The sequence below is a fragment of the Pelodiscus sinensis genome, chromosome 19 (assembly GCF_049634645.1).
Source record: "Pelodiscus sinensis isolate JC-2024 chromosome 19, ASM4963464v1, whole genome shotgun sequence".
NCBI lineage: Eukaryota > Metazoa > Chordata > Testudines > Trionychidae > Pelodiscus > Pelodiscus sinensis.
This window is the reverse complement of record NC_134729.1, coordinates 28,208,526-28,225,739: the sequence shown is the minus strand read 5'-3', so window position 1 is coordinate 28,225,739 and position 17,214 is coordinate 28,208,526. Positions and strand designations below refer to the sequence as shown.

At 55.6% G+C, this 17,214-nt stretch overlaps 1 protein-coding gene across 2 annotated transcripts in view; it reads right to left on the bottom strand.

The window, feature by feature from the left end:
• Positions 1–123: 123 nt before the first annotated feature.
• REXO1 (RNA exonuclease 1 homolog) overlaps positions 124–17,214 on the bottom strand; it is a 76,198-nt gene continuing 59,107 nt past the window's right edge. For both annotated transcript variants that reach the window (XM_075903238.1, XM_006128983.4), the window contains exons 10-16: positions 16,784–16,897; positions 14,624–14,697; positions 8,722–8,832; positions 7,725–7,840; positions 6,449–6,587; positions 3,919–4,039; positions 124–3,287 (exon numbers count right to left, since the gene is read on the bottom strand). In XM_075903238.1, the coding sequence (XP_075759353.1) occupies positions 3,199–3,287; positions 3,919–4,039; positions 6,449–6,587; positions 7,725–7,840; positions 8,722–8,832; positions 14,624–14,697; positions 16,784–16,897 (764 nt within the window). In that variant the 3' untranslated portion in view covers positions 124–3,198. The remainder of the gene's footprint in view (positions 3,288–3,918; positions 4,040–6,448; positions 6,588–7,724; positions 7,841–8,721; positions 8,833–14,623; positions 14,698–16,783; positions 16,898–17,214) is intronic.

Below are 17,214 nucleotides of genomic sequence, written 5' to 3'. Positions count from 1 at the left end.
CGCTGTTGGGCACCTCCCACCCAGGGCCCCACGGTGCCAGGGGGAGCAGAGCAGCAGGCGACTGGCAGAGCAAGAGTTGAGTCTTGGCAGCCCGCCAGCCCGGCGCAGAGCCAGGAGCCCGTCTCTTCAACACCTTTTTATTACAAACGTTACAAAAGTAGCAGGTGACAGTGCTGAGACAGTCCCCAAATCCAGGCGCTTGCTGCCGGGGCCGGTAGTGTCCAGTGCGCGTCAGAGCCCGTGCTGCTGATGGGGCGCGGCTCCGGGCCAGCTGGTTCACCTGCAGCGGCAGCTACTCCCCGCTTCCCACACTGGCGGCGCGCGGCCATGGGATTAGTAACAAGACAGTGCAGAGGCCTGATTTTAATCAGCACAATGACAACTGGCGCCCCACGGCTGCTACCTGAACGGGACTGAGGGGGGAGGAAGGAAAGAGCCTGCAAAATATATAAAGCAACATGGAATATTGCAACCCCCTTGCAGGCACGGGGGTAAGACCGTGGGCTGCTCCCACCACTGAGCCCCAGCGTGGGGGGTTGAAAGCCGAAGGGAGAATGGAAGATCCATTGTTTCCACGGTTGGAAACCTCTTGCCTCTGGCACGGAGAATCCATCTCTAGCCCAGCCGCAGAGGCCCTGCCCGCCCCAGGGTTACATAGGGCCCTACGGACGCTGCGCTGTAGGCCCAGCTGGAGATAGCTGGGGAGTCCCCCTTGTGCCACTCACCCCACAGGGGGTGGGGAGAGCTACGGCCAAGGCCACTTCTGGTCTGGAACAAGGCCCCTTTGGCCTTTGCGAGGGCAGCCGGGCCAGGTCCCCGCTCAGGCGAGAACAAAACACGGCGGTTTCCAGCCTGAATGAGAAGCTGCCTGGAAAGACGTGCTGAAGGCAAGACCCTGCCTCGAACCCGCGCTGCTCGGGGCGCTACCGCTGAACAATGCCTTGCCCGGCCGTAACGGGGGCTGCGACGCTCGCCCCTTCTTCCTATGGCGCTGGGGCAGCAGACGGCTTCTCATAGCGGCTCGGAGCAGTGAAGAGGGAGTAACTGCTAAGCTTTCACTGCTAAGGCTGCTTTGGGGGAGGGGGGGCCGAGAAATCCAGCCCTGCCCTTGAACTTCCTACACGTCCCCACCCGCGAGCCAGGCAGCACAGCGCCAGAGATGTGCCTCGGGCATCGGTAACAGCAAGAGGCCGGGAGGGGGCCAAGGGCAGAGCTGTGAACCCACCACCGTGTCTGCCTCACAAAACACAGCAGGAGCTCTGCGCTGGGGGAGCTAGGACGCAGCCACTGGGGAGATGGGCAGAGCCAGCTGAGGCCAGAGCTCCAAAGTGACTCCAGCCCTGTTAACACACTTCCGCCCACACAACGTGGGAAGTGACGGAGCCTTCGCACCCCTCTGGCTGAGGGTGTAGGTCGTTGCTACAGGTTTCTCAGGGCACTGCTGCAAAGGAACCATCGTCCCCACAAGCAGCCCCCAAAGCCCAGCGAGCACGTGGGAAGAGCTGGTAAATCAGCAGCGCTGCTGGGAGCCAGGGAAGTAGCAGGGTTGTACAGGCTGTAGGGAGGTTAAGACCCAGCACTGTTAACTGAAGGTAAAATAGAGAGAGCGAGACAGACTTTTCCAGGGCACACGTGGGGGGTGAGGGGAGAACCCCTCTCACCCAGGAACACAACGTACTGGTGGCAAATTACTCATTCCTACCAAGTCCATCCCCCAGCTGTTTCATACAGGGAACAATGCAGCCGGCCCTCGGGTGGTGCACAGTCCCTCATGGCAGCCTGGGCTCCCGTCCCTGCCCCCACGGTGCCGTGGGAGCGGCGGTAGCAGGCACGCCCTGCCCCTCTAAACGCCAATCATACCTGGGCTCAGCTCGAGTGAGTCTCTCCACTGCGTGAGCTTTGAAAGCAAAGGGACGAGAAAGGGGGACCCTGAGCACGCTGCGTGTAAAGTGAAGCCGGCAAAGCCCTTGCTATTCCTGTACACTCCTGGCTTAGTTACTGGTCATAAATAAATATTTATATTCTAGGGGGAGACTTTCGAAAGATGGGGCGGGGCTCTGTAAAAGAGGAGAGAGAAAGAGCATGAAATTGAGGGATTTTGTTTTTTTTAAAAACCACCCAATTTCTATGAAAGCCAGTTTAAAAAGTACTATTTTCGGCAGGAGCGAAGCAATAGGTAAGTCAGCCCCCCCACGAGAGGAATCAGTCTGCAGGGACCCTGAGCACATCCTGGGCTAGCCCCACCCTGCCCCACTGGCGATCCTGAGCTTTGCTTCTGATGAGCATGAGGGAGGTGACTCGAGGGAGCCGGCCCCCGGAGGATGCAACGAGGGGCCAGCCAGCAGAACTCAGCCCCCCCAGCGAGTGAACAAGTCGATGTTCTGCCCGTGCTAGACAATGGTAAGTTGCTCTTTGGCTTCAGAGCCTTCCTTACTGTCCTGGCCACCCTCCTGCCCCTGACATGGCAACAGCAGGCCGGGTGGCTTCCCTGCCGACCACGGAGCACAAGACACTTCTGGCTTCACCTGTCCTCAGCCAGGATCTACACGGAGCCCTGCACATGCTCCGTAAGATCGGGGCCAGCAACTGAGAGAATCCGCTGACGGGCATCACCACGGCTTCTCTTCCCCTCCCGCCCACAGCAGCTGTGTCTATTTCAAGGGCAGCGTCCCCTCCGACGCGCCAGACTCCCCTGCAGTGGGCTCTTGCTACCCTCCGTGCCTGGAGGCCCAGGTCTTTACCCCCCGGCCTTTCTGCAAGTCACATGCCAGCTAGTGCACGTTTCCTGCCCTCCCTCCCCAACATTTCCATCTGGTTCCTGCTCCCCGGCCCCTGGGGCAGCTGTGTGCTTCGGAAGCCAGGGCGGATGCTGTGCAACCCTCCGACTCTAACCAGGAACGAAGAGTTCTCTACCTTTCGCTTGGGAGAAAAGATCATTGCAGATGTAGCCGCTGCGCCTCCGGAGGCTTCTCCTACACGCTAAAGAGCCTCTCTCTGGCTGTAGTATTCAAAGCAGCCCTGGTCAGGCCTACAAGGCACCTACTGGCGAGGATCTCGACACGTGCCCCTGGCCAGCTGAGAGCCAGTGCCTCAAGCTGTGCCTACGAGCGCCCAGGGGTCTGGGCTGGGCACGCTGCTGGGTGCAGGAGGAGTGTGACGCTGAGTGTTTATTGCGCGGCAGAGGCGAGAGAGTGCAAGTCATCGCTTCACTTTCGCGTCTTCTTTGATCTTCCAGATCATCAGCTCCATGCAGGCGCTGGCGTCCTCGCTGGAGTCGTGACCTTCCACTGGGAACGAGAGACGGGACACTGAGCCACAGCCTGAGCCACGGCCTCGGCCCTGCTTTGGGGCAGAGCCTAGAGCACAGGGGAGGCCCCATTGCTATTGGAAGGTTGGGGGGGACTGACCCAGACACTTAATAGGGAGCCAGCGGCCTCGAGCCAGCTCCCCAGGTTAAACCGGAATACCCTTGTCAAGCGACAGCTGCTCCTCGGAGCAGAGGGGATCCATGCGGCTCACTCTGCCGGCACCTAACTGCAGACGGAGGCTGGGGAGTCCAGGGCAAAACACAGCAGAGGCAGCTGCACTCAGGGGAAACTCCGACCTGACCGGTGCCAGTGGCAGCTCAGGAGACATGGGATCAAGTCCCAGCCCCGCTACAGGCTGCAGCCGGCCAAGGGCAGGTCGCTTGCTCTCTCTGGGCCTCCTTCCCCACCCCCCATAAGATGGGGACAAAACGCTTCCTTTCTCCCACCCTTGGTATTGTCTGGCAGGAGCGAGAGCGGTTTGGGGCAAGGCCTGTCTGACCCGCGCCCAGCACAGCGAAGCCCCGATGCCAGCGTGGCAGGGCAGAAAGGCAGGCCGGAGCGGAGCCCCTCGCACTGCGGCGTCCCCGTTCCCCCCGATCCGACCTCTCACCGTTGTCCTGGATGATGCGCTTGAGGTAGTCTGCCATCAGCGTCCGGAGTGCGCGTTTGTAAGGCAAACCCAGCCGGTGGGGAAAGACGACGGCTGTATCCACCACGGTGCAGTGGATGAGCTGGGGGGAAAAGCACAGCTGGCTGTTTTCTCTCCGAGCTGTCACTGGGCTTCCTCCTGCACCCCCGGGAAGCCCTTCGTCACCCTGCGGTATCGCCCCCACCACCAGCCACTGTGCTAAGTCCTCGCCGCAGCCAGAGCTGCTGAAATCCAGTCTGGACTCAGCCCCTCAACTCCCAGCAACCGGCAGCGAGTGCCAAACACCCCCCCATGCTTCTGCAGGACTCCCCCCCGACACCGGCAGAGCAGCTGCTTGAGCCAGGAGGGCACTTCCCAGCACACGTGGATTTAACCCATTACCCGCCACACCTCTGCACCAGCGGAGACTTGCCGCTCTCAGAGACAGGGCCGGGGCTGGGACTCACTTGAGGGAGTTTCCAACGGGCTTGAATGGCCCTGTTCCTGCTCTAGCTGCAGATGGATTTTAAGAGGCTGGATCATTTGATCACATGTGTGGTTTGTGGTTAATATCGGGAGAAACAGGGCGACATGCTGAGGCCAGGAAGGGATCTTCTGCCAGAGTCCACTTTCTCTAGCGTCCAGGGCTGAAGCCAGGCTCACGCTTAGAGCGCGAGGGAGGGGTTCGACCCAGCATGGCAGGGCCCACGTGCTTTGAAACAGTCCGTGCTCAGGTTTGCTACACCCTGGAGAGCGCTCACGTTAACTCTCTGCTGGCCAGAGGGATGCTCAGGAAGAAGCCAGGGTGAGAGGCAGGTTAAGCATCCTAAGGACTGGAGTCGAGAAGGGGGTGCTTACAGACCGATCGGCACGCCCCGCCGGAGCACGCAATTCCTGGAGGGCTCCATTCTTTAGGTTTGTGATTCATGACACAGGATGACGAACAGGACTTGACGCTTCAGCCTCCCATCTGCCCCTGACTTTGCCTCGGCACTTGCTAATGCTGCGTGACAACTTGCAACTAACTCCTTAATAGTTTCATAGCGGAGCTGGGGAAATGCTTCAGAACAGCTGCAGTTTAATGGAAACAACCTGCTGCGCTCTTTGAAGTGTAAAACTGCCAAACATTACGGATAATCTCCCCTCTCCCGCAGCCAAGGCTGGCAGCAGCCCAAGCAGAATAATTACTTATGTAGATCAGGGAGGCTGAGGACGGGATAATACAGCTTTAAATAGGGAACTGAAATGCTCTTGCTATTTGAAGCTTGCTGCGGCCATTACTGGGATGTCTTCTTTACTGCCGTAGCCGTTCGAGATTACGACCTGGCCCTGCAGCGCTTTGCTATATTGCTGGGGGGTCCTTCGCTGGTGGTTTCTGTGAGGCTAAGAGAAAACGAAGCCCATAAGGGCAGGTCTACACGCGGGAATTATTTTGAAATAACAAAATCAACTTGCGTGTCCACGCTGCGGGTGAGCCTTGAAATGAGTCCGAGGCAGGCTCTGTTATTGGGGACGTGCTCCCTCGACTTACAGCCCCAGGAAGCAGGGGGAGCAATTACTTCGAATGACTCTGGGGAGCAGTGATTTCGAAATAGCAGCAGGAGGACAGATTTCTAAATAAGCAGCCTGTTATTTCAAAATGAAGAGCTTAGCAGTGCGGATGCTCCGCTGCTTATTTCGAAAGAAAGGGGGTTATTTCAAAATAACTCCCTAGTGTAGACCAGGGCTAGGTATCTCGTGCTGAGGAAACGGTAAACGTGATTCTTTTCATTGTGATCCTCTGAGATCCAGGGGGTGCATCTACCAGGAACCCAGCTGTGCCACTGGGGATGGTGTTTCTTCTAACGATTCCTGTCAGCTTAGAGCTCATTCGGGGTCCTAATGGAACACAGGCCCTGCGAAGGTCATGTCTCCTCCAGCCTTCAACCAACCACTCGACGAGCTGCCTCAGGCCAGGTCTCTCACACTCGGCCAAACCCAGCTAGGAGAGAACTCTTGGTAAGATCACTAGTGACCTGAAATGCTCCTTGCTCAATAGGCCGAGCAGGGGCACAATCTGGCAGCCTCCAACGGCTCAACAAGGATCTACTGCAGGGGTGAGGAATCACAGGCCTGGGGCCCGGATGTGGCCCCCCAGCTTGCCTGGATCCAGCGTCCAAGGCTCAGGGATCCCCCCCGTATTGGGGAGCCCGTGCTGGCGCTCCAGCCCCCCAACTACCCATCCGCAGGGCTGGAGCACACAATCTACTAGACTGGGCCCTCCTAGGCTCAGTGTGGGAGGGGAACGTGGGGAGTCTCTCTCCTTCTCAATCGGGGGCTTCTCACTTGTGTGTGGCCCCTGATGGATGTTTCTGTGGGTCAGTGGCTCCCGACCCCAGAAAGGTTCCCCACCTCTGTCCTACTGGGATCTTTCTGCTCTTGAAGGCAGACTCTGCATTCCAAAAGAAATAGAGCAGGCACGGAAGGACGAGGCGGGTGAAAGGAAAGTAAGGGAGGGGACAGGGTTTGTTACCTTTAGTGCAAATAAATCGCTTTCCAAGCTGTGTCCTATCAAAATGGTGTCTGCACTGAACATGTTTAACAGAACAGCTTGGACGTCCCGCAGGGTGATGCTTGCGTTCTCCAAGTCCTCCTCCGTCACACCTGAGAACCTGCAGTACGACAGCAAGAGGGGCCTTCGCCTTAGTGGGGCTGAGCCTGCCATGGTCTAGCAACACCCACACAGCTGAGGCAATGAACACTTCCAATTCCTCAAGAATAAGCTTCCAGCCAAGTGATCCAAACCAGTGACCCTTGGAGCACGACGTGGTGAGAGATGCCCGGTAGCACCCACACCCATTACTGAAACAGCTCGTTTTGGGTAGGGTGGCAAACATGTAACCGTCTAAACGGTTACCCGATAACCGTCCACTGATTGGTTTCTACTGCGGTCGCATGCCACTTGTATACTGCGGGCTCTGCGGTACAAAGTTCCATTCCAGAGCCCGCCGTGCGTGCCACCGCGTCCCCACTAGGACGACCCGGTTACCTTTTCAAACGATTCTTAGCATCCCTACTTCCAGGCCGCAGTTTTGATGCGGAGGTCCTGGGCTACATGGTCACTGTGAATAAAGCCCATCACAGCTCCTTTGCCCCGGGGGCACTGCGACCCGGCCCACTGCTCACCGGGTCAGCCAGGCATGGTGCACCCGCCCCCCACAGCAGAAGATGAGCAGACAGATGCACCGACCCGGGGTGGTGATGTGGCCCCATGGGCCCAGTGCAGTCCCGCAGGGCGAGCGCCTGCCCCTGCCCCTCCTGCTTTCCATACCTCTGCCATGAAACGCAGGAAAACCTTTTGTGGAAAAAAGCGTAGCCTGGCTCCCGTTTTCTGGGCCGTTTCAGCACAGCGGCTCGTCTGTTACGTGAGCTGCTGAAATCGGCCCTTCACCTGAGCGCAGCCACACGGCTTGGCCCTGCGTGAGTGGCTGGGCTTGAGGGGAAGTCCTCCTACCCGCCACGTGAGAGGAAAAGCAGCCACCAATGAGCTTGGCCATTTCGAATGCTAATCAAAGCCGCAGGCAGCTGCTGGGTAGGAACGGCTGGAGAGGACTTGAGAAATGCCCTGTCATCGCTTCTCGAGCCAGCTGAAGGGTGGTGCTGACAGGCTCCGGGCGGGAAGCCATGCTGAGATTTCTGTGTTAGCCTGATGAAGCCATTGGTTATTAAACTCTCTCCTCAGAAAGCAGAGTCAAAAGGCTTTTTCATGGCCCTGGCCATACTCCAGCCAGCGGAGGGGCTGCTCTTACCTGGTATTGTAGTCCACCACTTTGTTGTCAGGTTTGACAAAGGTGTCATAGACCACTTTCAGGTCAGAATTGATCACGGTTACTCTGGTCAGCTCCAGGCCTTGCTTGGTGTAACACTGTCGAGCCCGAAGGAGGAAAGAGCTGATCTTAGCATGATGGTTTCAACCCACATCTTGCTATTTATGTAGACTCCTACCACGGCCCCATTCACCTTAGCGCTAGCATCTCCTGAATGACAAGTTAGGCTGCTGCATAGCCAACTAATATGCATTGGCTAACACCCGCCACTTGCCTACTAGTTTTCAAAAGAAATGTATCATCTTAAGTATTAACAGCAACTGATCAATTAAACATACATCTCCCACTATCCCCCCCCCCCCCGTGTGCTGTGGCGTCACACAGCCAGACGATCACCTGGGCTGCCAAAAGAAAAAAAGAAGAGTCTTCTTTGATGCTAACTATGGCAGGTGCAGATGTATCACACCATACCTAGCAGTCCTACATGACCGCTCCCCTCCCCTGCACGGCCTATAGATAGGCAACTCTACAGAGTACAGCAGTGGAGAGAGTTAGTTATTCAGACAGCAAGGCCACCTTCTGGTATCAACATTAACAACAGTTCCACAAAGAGGATCTCGACAAATGTGTAATCCACTTTGTACAACCCCTGGATACACAGCAATCCTGAACAGGCTTGTTTGTCACCAGCAGTACCAGAAGGATGCTCACACACCCAGGGTTAGAGCGTCCCGAGCCCAGGCTCCTCATGCAAGCAGATTAGAAGGCGCTGTTCCCATTGTGGACGGGTCAGACTCCCACTCAGAGAACTGCGGGACACCAGACAGCAGCCCAAGAGCGGCTTTTCTTCCGAACAGGCTTCCCGAGGGAGACAGAGCTCGCTGCAGACAGCTTCCTGCTTCCACCCCAAGCTTTACCGCTGCCCTGTTGCACATGCACGTTCCCCTTTTACATAGGGTTGCCGTTCCCAGGTACCCACCATTTCACAGTCCAAAGCGTAGATCCCTGGATAGCCGTCCGTGGTAGGCAGCTTCTCAAAAGTTTTCACAAAGCCCTCCAGGTTCTCCTTCCGGCCGTCTTGGACGTGTTGCTTGAAAAAGAAAAGCCACACGTGAAATCCCATCACCACCAGAGACCAGAGGCTGCCACATCTTCCAAAAGATCAAATCTCAGATTCCAGACAGACAATTCGTTTACATTACCAACACGACAAATGAAGGAGAGGACTGGCCGGCCAAAGGGTCCAATGGGAGCTGCGAACTCCAATTAGTGCAGTTACACTACAATACACTGGTACACGACAATAGGCAGAATCTCCATCCATAGAGGTGTTTAAGTCCCAGCTTGACAAAGCCATGGCTGGGTTGATTTAGTTGGGGAAGGTCCTGCTTTGGGCAGGGGGCTGGACTCGATCTCCTGAGGTCTCTTCCAGCCCTGGGATTCTATTATTCTAATAGATACCCCCCCCCCATGCCTTCAGCCTTGTGCACGAACAGACTGGAAAAATACCGATATTCTGCAGCACCACATGGTGATCCACTGCTTCCAATAACTTTAACAGGGACAGCAAACCTGGCCACGCACAACCAGACTCTTACATCCACGTGAATCCAGGGGATCTGGCATCACATCTACAGCTCATCTTTGAGCGACCAGTTAAATAGTCTCGAACAGGGATACACAAGGAGGAATCACTAACAAACAACATTCACTCTTTCTAAGTCAAGAAAAGTTAGGCAGAAATTTGCTCAAATTATTGTTCCGTTACGAAGCAATGACCTTATCCCGAACTAAAGCTCTGAGGTCAAGGGGTTGTAACCCAGAACACAGTTAGCAGGAAACACCTTCCAATTACAGAATCATAGATTATATTAACAATGCTCTCCCTATTCTCCTGTATCTTAGGCAATTCATTAGGCTCTGCCTGGACTACCACCCTCAACTCTCCAGCTACATACCCCTAACCAACATGGCTACTTTACATAGCTCCATCATCTCCCCCATAGACCAACACACCTCACTGGTCTGCTGCTCCTCTTTGTCCCAGAATTCAATTACATCTGGTGCTAGGTTTAGCGACAGGGTGCAAAGAGATCAGACGTCAAGGTGGCTGCAGAGATGAAGAGGTTCGAAGGAGGTAGGCTAAGCAAAGCAGATGCTTACAAGGTCTCCAATACAAGCAGAGAGAGCTGCATGTTTGCACAAGTGAGTCCTGCAAATCCGAGGGCAGGAAGCTGAACAAATGGGAATGAGCTAAGCAGCTGTGTCTCAGGGACGTACAGCAGCCCTTCATTGCAACTGGCAGAGAAAATCTCCAAGCCAGCCCTATTTCTGCGCACAATAGCTCAACCATTTCCATGCAGTCACTGGCCAGACCTGCCAGCGCTGCAGCCGTGCACGCACAGCAGGTTCATTTTGCTAAGAAATGGGAGGATGCAGATAATTAAAAGACTGGACACTCGGTCTCAAGTGGAGTTTTTCTCCCCCTTTTAAGGCTGCAATATAGCTGGGGTCAGTAAAGCCACCTACCAGGCTGGCCGGGAGCAATGAGAGCCAATGGCTGTCTGGCTGTGTCTTGCTTCACACCCTTGAGAGTTTACTTTCCCCGGCTCTATTACCGCCAGCTTTTAGAGGAGCAGAACCAGCCCTCAACCATGACTGTGGAAGCACAGCAGTTTCAGATGCTCGTCTGCAGGAAAGCCAGCCATCTGGGCAGCCACAGTCTGCCATCTGCTGTTGAATTTGCTAGTTGCAATGCAGCTTTAAGTACATTGGCAGGAGAAGACGTAAACATTTCGTCAAGGAGGAGAACAGCCAAACATCCCATTCACTTAAATAGTGCCGCGGCCACAGCTACTTGTTGCTTACAATGCCCAACGTGAGAGCAGATGAGCAGAGCTCTCGTCCCTTTCCTCCCAAACACATCCGTTCGACTCTCCCTCCCAGCGCACAGGCTGGGGGTTACTGACACTGGTTCTGCCGTCAAGGAATGCTGTGAAAACTCCCACACTTTGATTAGAAGACAGAAAAAAGGATGAAGGCTGCGCAGCAACAGTACAATAGCAACCAGGAGACAGCATATGCAAGAGGATCCCTCAACCCTAGAGAACCCTGCAGCAGGCTCCACTGAGTAAGAGACTAGTACGGTGACTGATTATTTCTTGAAAGACTCAAGTTTTATGGCTAAAGATGGCCTCAAACAACAATACAGAGGCCTTCAGAGAAGTCACGTTTCTATAATTTCTTGTCAGTTTCTTCTGCCTCCCCCCCTTTGTATTTTTCCATAGAACTCTGCCAGATAGAGCTGTTGATTTAAAAACATTGTCTCTGGTCTACTATTCGAGTAATAAAAAATGAGAACGTCAAAAGCCTAGGAAATCTCATCTCTGTGCTGAGGGCCAGGGCAGGATAATTCCACACCCCCTAGGGCCACTTGGGCTTTGCAAACCCTGGGGGTTTAGAGCTGCCCTTGAACTTCACAGCATCAAACATGGCTGCCTTTTGTTTGTTTCTCCATTGCAAGCACTGGAACCAGGTTAAGAGGATGTACAGACCTCTCCAGCCATGCTGCAGGACCAGTCAAGGGCCTCAAAAACAGGGAGGGAATGAGCTCTGGTGCTACAGATTTTAAGAAACGTGGGGCACATCGGACATTTTGAAGTTCATTAAATTTGGGGGCCAATACAACTCGATAAGCCCCTTCTGTGTTCCCTCGCGCTCTGTCCTATGCCATGTTCCTTTGCCCAGAAAGAAAATGTCTGGCAAGGACAGAGAAGCCAGTGAAACGGGAGAAGGGAGGAGCTGATGGGGCGGGTGCTGGCTGTAGCCAGTGGCCGTATGTCAGGGCTAGGCTTCTAGTTAGACCTTGCACTTGGCAAGAGAAGCACCTTTTACAAAACAAGCATTTGGGGGCAACACTGTGCTCCCTGGAGCCGGAGACCTGAGCTCAGTTCCTGTTCCGGTTGCTCACTCACTTGGATCTCAGGAGTCACTCCCAGGTGCTGGGCCCCAAGACTTGAAGCAGCACTTGTGGGGTCTGGACTCCCCCCTTATCCAGGAAGGGGAGGAGCACTTAACCCTGGGGTGGAGGAGGACAGAACAAACCAGGGCAATGAGCAGTGTCGCCTCTCCCTGAGATTTTCCATCCGTGTGCGAGTGAGTTGTGTCTTGTGCGCCAATACTGAGGTCTTGGGTGCTTGTTCGGATGGGTGCCACTGACACCCACCATTGGCGCTGCTCCTCAGAGACTCCCCCAGCACCCCGCGTTTGCTGGGAGTGGGGGGCTTGGGCAGCAATGTAGGAAGCCGGGGGGGGGGGGGCTGAAGGGGGAACTGAGAGCCAGAGGGGAGCAATGAGCGGGGGAAAGAGCAGTGGGGAGGGCAGGGATGCAGGGGACCCCAACCCCAGGAGCAGCCACACTGCACCCCTGGCTTCAGCTCTGGCACAGTAGCCCCGGCTCCTGCTCCAGCCTAGGGGGAACTTAGTACGTAACCAAGTCAGGGAGAGAAAACATCTGCAAGGATTAGTTCCTGATAATGAGCTATTGGTGGTGGGGGGCGGAGGCCCTTAAGTAAACACAAAGAATATCTGCCCTACAGCCACAGGCATCCCCTTCTTGTGGGCCAGTCTAGTTTTGCGGGGAGCGTGGGACCCCAAACGGACGCTCGCTCTCCTGCCGGGGCCCAGCTGAGCGGCGCTCACGCTGTGCTGCTCAGCTGGGCCCTGGCGGGAAGAGAAGGGGGGCAGGGCGCTGACGCAGACGGCCAAGGGCGTGGCTGTGAACGTCAGGGCCTCCCTTCCCTTCCTGCCGTGGTGCTGAGCGCTCTGCCCGTCAGCTGGGCCCTGGCAGGGGAGGGAAAGGGGGGGCGGTGACATACACAGCCCCGCCCCCTTCCCCTCCCTCCGGCCGCCGCGGGGGAGGAGGGGCGGGGTGGTGACGCACACGGCCAGGGGGCAGGGCTGTGTATGCCACCATTGGCACTGCACTCAGCCCAGCTGCCACGGCAGGAGAAGGGGGCGGGGTGGTGACGTACACTGCCGGGGGCGGGGCCGTGTACGTAACCACCACCCCTCCCCCTCCCGCTGTGGCGCTCAGCTGAGTGCTGGGCCAGCGGGGGAGCCGGCAGCGCAAGGGGCCGTTTGGGCTCCCCCACGGCGGGAGGGGAAGGGGTGTGGGGCACTGACATACACGGCTCTGCCCCCGGCCATGTACATCACCGCCCCACCCCTCCTCCCTCGTGGCAGCCCGGCTGAGCAGGCAGCACTCAGCCGAGCACCACGGCGGGAGGGAAGGGGAAGGGAGGCAGGGAGAGACAGAGGGGAAAGAGAGGCAGGAGGTGGAGGAGAGCTGAGGGGGGGGGCAGTAGGAGAGAGAGAAAGAGAGAGAGAGAGACGGAGCGAGAGCGCTCAGGAGGGAAGACCTGAAAATCCCGTCTTATGACGGGCTAATTGGCTAGTTTGCTAAGAGATGGTTTCCTGCTTCCCCCTCCTCCAGCACTTTTAATCTCCCGCTGAACTCAGTATGTTCATAGAACACACTCACCGATAGGAGGCCTACCTACACTATTACAGAGCGGCTCATTTTGTTACTCCTTCTTTGGATACATCACGGGCATAGTGCTAGATTTCTGCTCCCCTATGTAGCAATTTCCTCGAAATATGCCAGAGATCAGATAGATCCGTACAATAAAAAGCACATGCCATTACAGACAACTTGCCCAGGGTGCACTGCCGGCGAGAGTGCCAGCCAAGGGGCCGGCCAAGGGCCCAGCAGGGAAGGGGACACAGGAGGCTGCAGCTCCTTGGGGGTGCTCAGGCTGAGGGATGCGGCAGCGGGGGCGGCATGAGGTAGCCGTCAGGCAGCGCAGGCAGAACGAGTGCTGGACATGCTGCCTGCACATGCAGCAGGTGACCAAGAAGCTGAGCTGGGCTGCCTCCCTGCCGCGCTCCACAGGGACCTGCCGGCTCTCGGCCCCACTCAGCACCACAGCCCCTGCTCGATCTGCTGGCCAGCCCCCTGCCACCACTAATGCCTCGATTGGCCTTGCACTGCCAGCGTCTCCATCGCCAGCTCCACACCCAACACTTCCAGCAGCACAGCCCCGACCCCGGGGCAGCACCCTGGGCCGCAGCTCCAGCTCTGACAGCCACCACGTGGCCTGCCCCGGGAGCAGCCGGGCAGACACCACATGGCCCTGGTCCCAGCTTCAGCCGGCTGCCCCAGGGTAGGATGCATGCGGGTGGCTGCCGGGGCTGCAGTGCGGTTCTTCCTGGCCCTGGCCCCAGGAGCAGTCTCAGCCCCCCCCCCCTTTCACGGGGCTCCAGCTGGCCCCAAGCATGCCCTGGGGAAGGGCTGAAGCTAGGTCCAGGCTGCATGGCAGCTGCCCTGCTGCTCCTGGGGCGGGCCTCAAATTCTTGGTGTGCACACGCGCAGCCGCGCACCTGTGAGGGAACCCTGTAACGAGGGAGGCACCCCCCCCGCCGCCCCCCCCCAAACAAGAGTGGCTTTTGTGGACATGTGAGGAAAGGCGCGCCGGGGAAAAGCCCGTGCATGTGACAAACCAGCTCCATGTAGCTCGCTCCAAGCATCAACAGCAGAGATTGTACTAGTGGGTGGAGCACACCAACCTACTGAAGCTCTAAACACAGAGCAGATGTGAACGCACTGAGGGCACCGCGCAGGAATCAGTCAAAGTCCAGGTAGAAACCCCTCTCATGCCACGTGGCTTTTTTAAAGAACATTTCCAGCCTTTTGATAACCGAGTACCTTGAATATTCAAACCCATTTCCCAAAGAAACAAGCGAGTGTCTCTTGAAAGCGCCCATAAGTCAGTAAGCGACAGATCATCAGGGTCATGGATGGGGGAAAAAGCATAACTTACTCTGGCCACCTGGCATCCTGGTGAACCCACTGCTCCGGAACAGCAGCTGTAGTGAGTTTCCCATCCCCCTGGCACTGAAATGGCAAGAGACAAGAGTTAGACAAGACCCTTGTCAGCGAAAGGGTAAGTGTACACTGCTGCTGAGAGGTGCAACTCCCACCTTGTGTAGAACCATACTAGATCTGCTCGAGGTAGCACCTAAAAAGAAAGGAGTGGCCACACTGGCACGGGCGGCAGCTCGCGGGACCACTGGAGTGCAATCCCGACCAAGCCACTGGGCACATGACCTGCCACCCGAGCCATCATGGCCACGCTGCTATTTTTAGACACTAGCTGAACAGAACTGGAGTAGTGTCCACCTGAGCTGGCCACTAGACCTCCCAGCGGCTGTGCAGACAGAACGCAACACGCTCAGAGTCCCTGGCTAACACTTCTAGAGCAGTGAAATGAAAAGACTGAGGGGCAAAGTCCAAAAGCCTGGAGGGTTCAAGTCTTCCCCTCCCAGCCAAGGAGCCAGTGCCAGAGAGCCAGATACGGATCTGGTGAGCCACTGGCTTGAGACACAGAGGCATGAATGATGGGGGCTCTGTGTGCACAGGGGTATCTTCAAAGCTATCGCAAAGACTCAAATTTAGAATCAAATTTTCTTGCTGGGAAAAAATTCAACTGAAAATGCTCTGATCTTTGGGGCAGCAGCCACTGCTTTGTATTGTTCACACAGCCATACAAACAAGCTAATGACTGATTCAGTGGATGCACTTAATCCACCAGGGACCAGCATTATTTGTTAATAGATCCCATTTTCACCCAGCAGTTCTCCTTTTAGCAGTTCCTCACACCGCTGGGCCTGCTAGCTAGTGAGTGCAGCCTTCTGCTCCCCACCCGCCTTCTAGAACGGAAACTAGCTTGAAGGCAGAATACCACGCATAATAATTATCCGCCTGGCGACAGAGCAAGTCAGCTCTGCCCCTACCAGTACTGTACGTGCTTTTGCACCGACTCCAAATAGCTTACAATTATTTTTAGAGGTGGCCGGACCCTTTTTCAAAGCCCAAAAGCCATTATCCTAAAAGGACAATGGGTTTAATAGAGGAAGACAGAAGGGCTGGGGGAGGGGGAAGAATTGCCATAGGGTAATGTAAAATCATAGAAATGTAGGACTGGAGAGACCTCAGTAGGTCATCGAGTCCAGTCTCCAGCCCTGAGGCAGGACTAAGTATTACCTACAGCTGTCTGACTGGTTCTTAAAACCCTCCAATGATACCAGGGAGTGTGTAGAAACCTGTTCCAATGTTTAATTATCCTGACAGGAAGTTTTCCCTGACCGTCTAACCTAAATCTCCCTTGCCCCAATTTAACCCCACTGATGGTCGTGGTGAAGAAAAACAATACATCCCCCTCCTCTTTGTAACGACCTTTTTAACACTTGCAGACTTATCAGGTTCCCCCTTAGTTTTCTCTTCTCCAGATTAAACAAACCCAGGGTTTTTGGGCTTTTCTGTAGATCCAGACTCTCCTCTAGACTTTCTCCAATTTATCCATACCTTTCCCAAAGTGTGGTGCCCAGAACTGGGCCCAGTATTCCAGCTGAGGCCCTATCAGTGCCTAGGACTAGGGATATATGCAAGTAGTCGACTACCCGATAAGCCTTGGCTTATTGGGCTGTTGAGTCGACTACTCGCATTTCCCCTTCCCCCCACTATCTTTATCGCGGGCGGGGGGGGGGGGGGGGGGGCAGGAGCCGACGCTAGGAGGAGCCAGCTTAAAAGCTGGTTCCCCACCAGCACTATCTCCATGGTGCCGCTTGCCCCACCATCACTGCTGCCTCCGGTTACTGGCTTCTGAAGACCCCTCCCTAGGACAGCGGAAGCAGTATTTCTTTAATTAAAATCTTTGCTCCAGCTCCAGCGTTACATTTCAAGGATCACACCATCACCTACCAAGTCCATTCTGACTCCTGGTTTGTAATGTGTTGGGCCACCAAGTGGCAAATCACAAACTGCCCGTTCACGGCTACACTGCACAATCATGGTGAAAACAAAAAAGCAACAAAGCACAAAACAATTGGCATCTGGAGTGATTCAAGTTTAGTAACAGATCAGGTGTTCAAGAGCAAGGCACAGCTACTGTTCTGCTGACACCTTCCCTAAAGAGACCCACCTCTCTGCTTGCGTAGTCTTCCCCAGTGATGGAGACATTCCTCTTTGCGAATGCAGTTGCCAGATGCCGAGACCATGTATTCAGTACCACAGCGGCAGCAAACCCTGCACGAAGCTTTACAACAAGGGGAGTTAGTTGACTTCTGACAGTTTAAACAGGGCAATCAGTATGTTAAACTACTTATCTCCACTGTCAGGAAGGAACAGGAGACAGCTTTGCCTAGTGTTCAGAGCAGGGAAGACTGGGAATGAGGAGGCCAGGATTCCTAAGCCCCCCCAAAGACTAAGGAGGTGACCCTGGGAAATTCAGCATCTAGAGCTCAGTTTGCCCACTGGGTACAGTGCCGCTTACATGCCAACTAAGAGGTGTTAATGAAGCTTAATATTTGTTAATTGCTTTGCACTCGGTTTTGGCCTCGTACATATCCTGCG